Below are 10,703 nucleotides of genomic sequence, written 5' to 3'. Positions count from 1 at the left end.
CGCTAAAGGGGAAAAACTATTTCTAGGCCTATTCAGTTTTCTGTCTGATGGAGTTAAGTAAAGAACCATTGTAACTAGACTTGCAAAATCTTCTGTCGAGGTAGATCATAAGGACATCTGTCCGAGTCTATCGGAAAATTTTAATGTGTTAGTCGGAACCAGTACTAGTTGAAAGTACATAGAGAAGTGATTCTCTAAGTTATGCAGTTATTAATTACAGTCCCTGCTATCCTCAATATATAGTCTTTGATTTAAACATTCTAAGGAAATTGGAAGTCATGATTTTTTGTTCTTTAGTTAAAGTAATGATTTTACTTTACACATGTACAGCTTCAATATAATGAAAATATACAAATTCACTTGCAGTTTTAGCTGCTTCCTTTTTCTAAAGACCCGCCAAAAAAAATACACTCCCTCGCGGCCGCGTGGCACACATACAAACATATAATACCTGTATACTACATAGTACAGCCCTTTGTTGGACCATGGCCGATTTATCAGTTTCTTGAGCTTCTACTCATTCGGTAGGACTCCTTGGGCTGGGGATCAGCACGTCTCAATGCCGTTATTTGCACACAGGACAGTACAAACGCGAAATAAACGCCCACAGACATACATGCTTCAAGTGGGATTCAAACCCACGATCCCAGTGTTTGAGCGTGCGAAGACAGTTCACGCTTCAGACTGCGCGGCCACCGTGAACGGTAACCATAGACGCAGTCTTCTTAAAGTATTTAGTCCCGACATCAAATCAGTTCAAGCATGTCAGAGTAAGTATCGCAAAACTGTTGCAAACCATCCCTATATATTAGGCGCTACTGCATAATTTCAACGAAACTTTGTTCGATAGCTTCAGAATTGAAAAGTGAGACGGACCAATAGACAGGCATGCCTTCTATTTTAGGTATTAGTTTCATTTACTCAGTGCAAGGAATTAATTGAGGATTTCTATGCATCAGGATAGGTGCTTTTCGGGTTCAGATCGTGGCCTTTCTGAATGTGTAAATCTGAGGTAAGTCTATCCCTGTAACAGGTCGTGGAGGCCCACAGAGTTGTGAGACGTCGAGGTCCCACATTTTCTAGACAATCGGCTCACAGAGGGCGGTAAGGTTTTCAGTCTTATACGCCGGCCGCCCATTAATCCCCAGGAAGATTTCTGGTACTCATTTCTGTTAGAGGCTGAGTGGACTCAAAGGCCATAGTGCGGCTGAAAGGATTAGGTCAATTAAAAAAAATCCACCTCATCGGTAATAGAACCCGCGACCTTTCGGCTTGTAGCATAGCGCCTCAACTAAATATGCTAACCGCGTGCCCCGCCTTTCTGAATACGAAGCAGCAATATTATGTAAAACACACTTGATCAATTAAAAACCAGAAAGCACAACCTGTTTGAGTTACACGCGTGTTTTCGCTCGTAAATAAAGACATGTTTGTGAACTGTCTTATTATCAGCCTGGCGTAGTCGCATTATGCATGTTAAGATAGAGGAACTGTCTCACATAAGCCTTCGTTTAAACTTCGCTGATCTTTGAAGAAGTGTTTTGTAATGTTTGTTGTGAGGTTCCGCCTCGGGAGCAAACCTGAATTCCATGATACCAGTAGGGCGTTGTTGCCCAAGAACAGTGATGACAAACCTGTGAAAGGCTGAACCCTGATCTCTTTCTGACAGTTGCACAGAATCGTCACACATATTAATGCATTACTTCAAGACTTTTTCAAATATTCAATAACAAATACATTTATGCTGTGAAAGAACAGCTTAGTCAGCAGAGTGGCTTGGTTTCAAACTGGACGAGAGGAATTCGATTTCAGGCAGAAATTTTATTTTAATTTTTACTACTAAGTTAAGACCATGGAGTCGGGATAGCGTAGTCGGTACAGAGACTGGTTACGGGCTGGACGATCGAGAGGTCGGAGTTCGAGTCAAGTTAGGGTCAAGAATTGTCTCTTCTCCACGTTGTCCAGACCGGATCTTGGACTCAGCCAGCCTCCTATCCAGTGGGTACCGGGGGCTCTTTCCCCCAGGGGTTAAGCGAAACTGTGTGAAACTGACCACTCATATCCGTCTAATGCCGAGGTCAAGAAAATAATGTGGCTCTATACATCCACTTCCCCATACGCCTTCATGGCGTAGTGCTTAACTCTATACCTTTTTACTTTTACCTTTATGTGAACTTGACAAAAGTTAAAACAATTTCAACACAGTGGAGAATACGGTCTTCTGGGTTACAATGCCGTGTAGTTAGGAGAGAGCACGACGTTTCGGAGAATATATCGCCTCCATTTTCATGATCTAAGAGTAAGCCAAGCAAAAGCTGGAACTCAACTTGCCGTCATCTTCTGCTCATTTCTTGCTTGGCTTACTCTAAAATCCTGAAGGTAGAAGAGATATATTCTCCGAAACGTCGTGCTCTCTCCGAACTACACGGAATTACAACCCAGAAGACTGTATCCTTCTTAGTCACTGTTGAGATAATCTCAGACCCAACAATCTCAACGTTATGTTTTCGCTTTTCCCAAAATAGCAGCATCGCACCGTGACGTCAGCAAGTGAGCCGTAAAGAAGGGCATAGGCCGAGATAGCCGTTGCACCTAGCTTATCAGGTCAGGTGCCGACACACAGAATATTCACTTTTCCTTCACAGTAAGTAATCTCGCCACAGCTTTTTGGAAAGCTCAATGTGCGTTGTTATTACATAGACCAGCTTTCAAATAGTTACTACCTTATTCAGTCTTGCAGTGCTACAATACAGTGATTGTTTAGTGGTATGTGAGAATGTTGGAGTAATTATTCTAATATTAGATCGGACAGGTTGGGATGGCGTGGACTGGATCGATCTGGCTCAGGATAGGGACCAGTGGAGAGCTCTTCTGAACACGGTAATGAACCTTCGGGTTCCATAAAATGCTGGAAATTTCTTGAGTAGCTGCACAATTGACGGCTTTTCAAGAAGGGCTCAGCTCCATGACTGAGTGAGTGAGGTCTATGGTATTGCTTCTGAATCAAATGATTACCGCACCAAACATACCGGAAGCCACCAGATAGCTCACAATTTTGCTTCTATGATTCTGTTCATAGTTTTAAAACTTTAGCTTATGAATTTTCTGCCTTTGCATGTTCTAACAGAAGTAGCCAAAGGAAATTACATGTTAATAGATTAGTTATTGTAGTTCTATTTAAATGTTTTACTTCTCGAATACTTTGATATCAACGGAGTTTTGAAATGAACACACAGTCTACACTGTGCACTTGCTGCTACATTATGCTTATGAGACACTGTTTTTGTGTTTGCCGATCCAGCAGGTATGGAGAAGGGAAGAGTGTTCTTATTCTTGCTGGTAACCCCCAACTACTGCTTTCCTATGCTGAAGGACAACGGTTTAGATCTTGAAAATAAGGCAATTCTCTATGACGAAGCAGCTGCGAAGGAAGCAGGTTTGTTTCACTGTATATAGCTTATATACATACATACGTATATGAATCATATGCTGTACGTAGCACTAGATAAAGTACAAGAGTAAATTGACCTTAGAACATTAAGGATAGAACTAGTGTAGTTTTGAGGCACTATTCTATAAACCGGAAGGTCTCGGGTTCAAGTCCCGATGAGGTCATTGGATTTTTTCAATTGACCTAATCCTTCCAGCCGCACTATGGACCTGGGATTGACTTAGCCTCTACCAGAAATGAGTACCAGGAATTAATTAAATAATTTTCCTGGGGAGTAAAGCGCGGCCTGCGCGTAATGCTGACAACCTTACCGCCATCTGTGAGCCGATTGTCTGGAAAATGTGGGACCCTCAACGTCTCACAACCCTATGGGCCTTCACGGCCTGTTACAGGGATAGCTTTACCTTTTACTTTACTCACTTACTAAAGTGACCAATAGTTACTAACGTACGCGGTACAATAGTTGTTTAAGGGGCTATGCTACAAGCCGGAAAATCGATGTTTCGATTCCCGATGAGATTACTGGATTTTTCAGTTGAATCCTTCCAGCTGCACTATGGCCCTGGGGCCGAATCAGCCTCGAATAGAAATGAGTACTATGAATTTTTCTGGATGAAAAGAGTTGGCGGCGCGTAAGACTGACAAACTTACCTCCATCTGTGAGCCGATTGTCTAGAAAATGAAGGAACTTCGACGTCTCACAACCCTATGGGTCTCCACGGCCTGTTACAGGGATATAGCAATGAAACTAAGCTTGCTGCCATTCAGTAGAGAATATTTTATTTTCCCGTCGGCTCTCTGAAGTAGTCAAAACTAAATTATGTGTGAAGTGCAATCATGTCCCTTGTTTTGTATTTGCATAAATTTAGTCTCTAAAATTAGTGGAATAGCACAGCTTGAGGGTGATTCAAAACAGGTTGCTGAAGATAATATTTGAATCTAAGAGAGAAGTAACACGAGGTTGGAGAAAATTGCATACGTAGGAAATATTAACAGCCATCATATCAAGGAGGATGAGATGGACGGGCATGTGGGAGGAATGGGAAATTTATACAAAATTGTAGTCGGAAATTATTAGGGGAATAGGCCAATTGAGAGGTCTAATCGCAGGAAAAGTGTAATATTAACACATATTTTAAATAAGTAGATATAGGGGTGGTGATTGGATTCATCTGGTTCAAAACAGGGATAAGTGGTAAGCTCTTGTGAACACGGCAATGAACATTTGGACCATTTTTTATCAAGGAAGCAACTGTTGCGTTCCAAAAGGGATATTTCTCCATGCAGTTGGCTATAATTATAGACGGCCGCGCCATAGCTCAAGCGGTTAGTCGTTGGCTTCCCACAGCGGCGGCCCGGGTTCGAGCCCAGGTCTGGTCAAGTGGGATTTGTGGTGAATAAAGTGGCGCTGGGGCAGGTTTTCTCCAAGTACTTCGGTTTCCCCTAACAATCTTCATTCCACCAAATTCTCCATAATCATAATCACCCGGGGGAGGTACAATAGGGCAGTCAGTGGCCGACGTGCCGACTGCACCCAGCTGTACTCCACATCCCGCTATGAGAATTACAGACACTACTGTCACAGTATGATAAGGCAAATCTGGCGACTAATAGTCGCTTCACATCGACTCTTGTTCTTTTATGGTTAACAATTATAAATTAATTATGCTTCATCTCGAAGTAGATTCGAGTAATTTTTTTTAAAAACACGATTTAATTTACTTTAAATTAATCATACCAGAGAATTAGATACGTGACCTGTTGAAGCTGGCTAACGCACAGAAGAAACGGACGTTATTAAAGGCGACTGAATCTTGCACTTTGGGTGAGGGAAATTTTAATATTCATTCATTCATTCATCAGTAATCTGTCAGACGAGAGATAACATTGTGCGTAAAGAAGGGAATTTCTTCCCCCGCCCCCAGTTATCACATTGAAATGCTTTCTGGTTACAAGTAATCACAAACAGTCAAGGAGGATGAGATGGGCAGGGTATGTAGCATGAATGGGAGAGCAGACCAAGACGTAGGTGGGTGAACAATATTAAAATTGATCTTAGAGAAATAAGATGGGATGGTATGGGTTGGAGTGATCTGGTTCAGGATAGAGACCAGTGGAGGGCTCTTGTGAAGAGGATAATGAACCTTCTGGTTCCACAAAATGCTGAGAATTTCTTGAGTAGTTGCATAACTGGAGGCTTCTCAAGAAGGGCTCAGCTCCGTGAGTGAGTGATTACTGTCTGCAAGTATCGCTTTCACTACAAAACAAGTTTCTTCTCTTCTGTAACAGGAATGAGAGTAGCTGCCTGGAGGAACGACAGCGAAGTGAACCCAGAAGAACTGGGTCTGTATCTGGAAGGCGACATTAAGACAAGTAACTCGCGCAATGGACTCACAGCTGAGACCACGCGCTGGCCTGGAGGAGTTATCCCTTACGAGATAGGAGGCTACTTCAGTGAGTGTCTCTAACTTATAACCAATAGAAGGAGTGACAAAACTCACTGCAATTTGGAGCCACATGTGATAATATTCAGAAGTTCGTGAGTCGCAAACTTTGATTGAATAACATGGGTGTTCAGGTATATCCTTTCCACACAGCAGACATGTTTAATCCCGTTGCAAGAAAGTGACTGACTAATGTTCTTTTCTGTGATCCGAACTAACAGTTTAAAATAGCCTGATGTGGATCGCGAGCCACGGTTTTTCTTACAGCTCCGAAAGGCAGGATGCGTGAAAGAATTATGGACTGTAATGGACGTGGAAAGATAGGTAGTGACATATTGTAATAATTTGTCCATTTTTTTTGGACTGATCGAAGAAAATCACGAATTACTTCAGTACAGATAGTCGAGATTAGATCCCGGGACCTCCCGAAAACTAAACAGGAATTATAGTCACTCGATAGTGACTCCATGTTATGATTGATACATAGCGCCTGTTTATGAGGTAGTATCACTTATCGTTTATATTTCTGTCGCTGTTCTAATTAGAATGGACAACGATAATTGTATTTTAATTACGAAATAGAAACGTCGTTTATTATTGGAATTGATACAGAGAGGTCTCAAGTGCATAACTTTGGAATTAACCGATCTAAGAGCAAAAGGAAAGGCGGTGACCTCATCGGTTAGTGTAACGGTAAAGCCAAGCTGCTCGTGAGTTTGATCAATTAACACTATGACATGAATACTTGAGGGGGGGATGTGTATATAGAGTTATGTATTTTCAACCTCGGCGGTAGATGCAAGTGAGCGATCAGCTTCACTCCCCCGGGAAAGAGGCCGCTATTAGATAGGAGGTTGGGTGGGGCCCAGAGCCGGTCTCGATGCTGTGGAGAACAAAAAATCTCTTGCCATTATCAGGAGTTAAACCACGATTCCTCGGCCGTACAGCCCATAGCTAACGGTTAGTGCACTAGTCTAATAACCAAAACCATTCCTTGTTCAATTCCAACCATTGCCAATAACGCTAAAATAATACGTAACAGAAAATTATGTCGGTTTTTACATGAAGACTGGAGAAGGACCGGCTTCCGAAGCCTATCCTTAAATGATTGACACAATTTTAATTTGTTTACCAAGGTAAGTATTACAGCTATACAAACTAGTGCCATTTGAATGACGAACTCTGAAAGTTTTACATACTCTATAGACGCTCAGTGTCGTGACCCCACAAATGTCCACTCACACGAGGACGGCCACTGCTTTTCTTCTTGCAAATGCATCCCTGGTTTTCTCAAAGTTGTCAGAACACCTCTGTATCGATGCTTGAGGAGGTGGATGCGTACGAAACCGTTTTCTGAAAGTCCGCTGAACGCTGGTGAAGGAATTTGTTTTCGTGTACTCAGTCACCCAAAAGATCTTCTCTATGGGATAATTCATTTCTGAAAACTGCGGAGCCTGGGGGTAAAGATAGGTAATATGGAGATATACCGCCAATTCTGAAATCTCTGATAATTTGACTTTCTGCTGATACCGATTATATATATGGATATGCTTTTTAGTTCCCTCGTATTTATTCCCGAAAATGTTTCAACATATACGGACACTCTGTATGTAACACAAGCCTACCCCAGACAATAGTCAGTGCCGAGTATAACGTGAGGTAACACGCCAATCTTCATTCTGTCTGCAAGGTAACGCTGACTTGGCGATGATCAATAAAGCGATGGAGGAGTACCGCAAGAAAACATGCATCCGATTCGTACCGCGACAACGCGACCACAGGGACTACCTGTTCATCACGAGTGAACGGACTGGCTGCTGGTCCTCAGTGGGGCGCATCGGGGGCCGTCAGGAATTGAATCTGCAGAGCCCCGGCTGCCTGACCACTCTGGGAACCCCAGTTCATGAGCTCATGCACGCTGTGGGCTTTCTGCACGAACAAAATCGCTATGAAAGAGACAAATACGTCACCATCCATTGGGAGAACATCCAGCCAGGTACAGTACAACTGAGGCTACAGGCAACTTTCTGAAAACGCACCCACTCACTAATGGGAATTATGATTAACAGTGAATTTCACTTTTCTTGTTAATACGCTGGAAGAAATTTCCTCTTCAATCAGCGTTCGTGACCTGCGCAAAGATATTATTCTACTACATACTGCACACTATAAAAAGAAGTTCCGGGAAGAACTAATCGCATACTTTCCTCTCATAAGACACGGACCGTACAGAAAACGACGTATCCAAAAATAATTCTATTGTTGCGTGTGTAGTCATTGCCGCGGTAATGTGTTTACGGAGCCGATGCTTCGCAACGGTAAGAGGGACACACATTATTTACGAAGATCGAGCAGTGCTTTACTGTATTATTACAAGAAGTTCTGGGAAGAACTAATAGCCTACTTCTTTTTGATACGAGAGGGACCGCATAGAAAAGGATGCCTCCTACAATTCTTCGCTCCCGCTTGAGTATCTTTACCGAGTTGTTACCTAGCAACAATAAGGGGATACGCAGAGACACATGCTCATTTTTTGATAAGACAATGACCGCATAGAAAGTTGCGCGTCCATCACTTCTTCCATTGTTGCATGTGTGCTCGTTGTCGCGGGAACGTACTTACCGAGCCGTTGCCTAGCACCGAAAGGAAGGATATACCTAACAGAACTGTTTCCTTCCAGCAATATGAGGGATACACATAGAGACACACAGACTAACGGGAGGGATTTAAGCCGTTGAGATGGGTTCAGGTGCCATGATATACATATCAGGTTTCATAAAGGTTGGTTCAGGTATCCAGAGTTATCGGGAGGAGGCTTATACACAGAAGCACAGACAGCATGGTGATCGCATAAGCCAGCTTTTATTTTTACAAGATAAACAAAGTAGGCTGAAAAGATAATTGCAGGTGTTTACCGAAATTTCGCAGGAATATACTGTCTCCATCTTCATAGTCAAGAAGTAAGCCTAAGAAATGAGCAAGGAAACTTAGTGCTTATTCACTCACTTTGCCTCGAAACGTAGCTAAACCTCTATAAGAGTTTACACTTCAAGTGTTCCATAAATAATATAAAAAATAACGACACAAAATTTCGGGACCCCGTTTTCACTAGGATATTTTGCCTCCGAAATTTGAAGCCATCAGGTTCGTCTTGCTGATGATAGGAGACTCAAAAGCTGTAACGACGTATGAGTTCAACCTGAATTCTTGCAGCTCGTACCATGTTTCAAGGAACGCAGGTACCTCCCTCAGGTGCTTCCAGGAACTAGTTGACGGACTGTCTCACATGAACACCACAACAAAACCTCATCATCAGTATCGAATTATAAAGCATATATGTTATGTCTGTTCTTAAGCCATTAAGGCGTAACGGGACAGTGGCCGTTATGCTCCACGAACTAGATTGAGGTGAGTACTCAGCTTCACGCTTCAGCCGCTTTACCTCTGTACTCGTTGCACAGGCCACGGAGTCAGTGTGGCCGTGGTAGCAAATAGAACACTTCCTTGCCTTTCCGGGAATCTAAACCCGGTCGTAAGGAAAGAAACAAAGCAGCGCACAGCCTAAAGGGGCCTTCACTGCCCTGAATATCATATGAGGGTACAGACTGCCTGTGTCTGTTACAGGCCGTCAGAATAACTTCGAGAAGGCCAAAAAGGGTGTGGCAGATGGGCAAGGCGTAGACTACGACTACAGGAGCGTCATGCACTACTCCGCTGGGGCTTTCTCCAAGAACAGCAGACCCACCATAGTGCCCAAAGTACGGTAACGGTTATAGTGACAAGAGAAATTAAAAGTAGTCTTAGTTATGTCCTTGTATGTTATTGTGTTTATGTTCACGAAGAAGTTCGTAACTCGTGTACATAGCTCCGATTTCTACCGTTGAAAATACAGAATTTCTAGGCTTTCAGGTTCTCACAGCAGTGGGCATGAAGCGTCAGTCTCCTGGCTATGACGCCATGGAAATATTTCGAAGTCAGAGCCTGCTTACTGCCTGCTTTATGCTGGTTTCTTGCTTGGCTTATTGAGGGGATATATTCCTCCGAAAAGCTGGTTTACTTTCAGTGGGCTACACGGCGATATATCTCAGACGATAGGACTCTTCAATACAGAATTTGTTTGCTAAAATTGGCGCATTATATTCCTCTTAATTCTGAGACGAAAACCGTTGCCTGTTACAGATCTCTGGTGTTGAAGTTGGCCAGAGGAAGGGTTTCAGTCGTGGGGATGTACAGAAGATTCGTCACATGTACAAGTGTTCACAGCGTCGTCCAGGCGCTTGAAATGCAAGCAGGTATTTTCAGCTATTGCTGCAAATCTCATGTTAACAGAACCCTGGGCAAACTACATTGTAAACAAGTTACATGTATTGTACTACAACAGCGCGATATGAGTTTACATGTTCCACAACTATACTATGAGAGAAATCATGTGCCGTTTTTAGTACCAGGCTCTTTACATTATTTCTTATGTTCGGGATACATGTCAGTTTAAACTAATATCATCAGATGTGTTCTGATATTGTTGGCTAAAATAGCGACATGAGTATTATTCCTGATGTATGCATTTTTCTACTAGATTATAACATGAGTGTGTCTTCTGCTCGCTGATTAATGATAAGCTAATCATTTTTAAAGCAATGGACATTTACACTTATCAACTACAAAGGTGAAGTTGTTATGTGATGCGGTGTATTTTGGATAACAAATGTTCATAATTACTATATATGTTTGTTTAATAATTTATTTATTATTAATTTATTATATGTTTAAATATATTAATTTTTACATTTAGTATGTAATGACCATCG

The 10,703-nt window shown here is 42.3% G+C and overlaps 1 protein-coding gene across 1 annotated transcript; it reads left to right on the top strand.

The window, feature by feature from the left end:
* Nucleotides 1-2,591: 2,591 nt before the first annotated feature.
* Nucleotides 2,592-10,176, top strand: LOC111869343 (zinc metalloproteinase nas-13). The gene is made up of 6 exons (XM_023860801.1): nucleotides 2,592-2,644; nucleotides 3,302-3,436; nucleotides 5,741-5,905; nucleotides 7,586-7,891; nucleotides 9,520-9,653; nucleotides 10,075-10,176. The coding sequence occupies exons 2-6, from the start codon at nucleotides 3,307-3,309 to the stop codon at nucleotides 10,174-10,176; spliced, it is 837 nt and encodes a 278-aa protein (XP_023716569.1). The 5' UTR covers nucleotides 2,592-2,644; nucleotides 3,302-3,306.
* The last annotated feature ends 527 nt before the right edge of the window (nucleotides 10,177-10,703 follow it).

This window comes from Cryptotermes secundus, unplaced genomic scaffold (genome assembly GCF_002891405.2).
Source record: "Cryptotermes secundus unplaced genomic scaffold, Csec_1.0 scaffold584, whole genome shotgun sequence".
In the NCBI taxonomy this organism is placed as follows: domain Eukaryota; kingdom Metazoa; phylum Arthropoda; class Insecta; order Blattodea; family Kalotermitidae; genus Cryptotermes; species Cryptotermes secundus.
The sequence above is the reverse complement of the archived record's forward strand: the minus strand, read 5'-3'. Positions and strand labels throughout refer to the sequence as shown.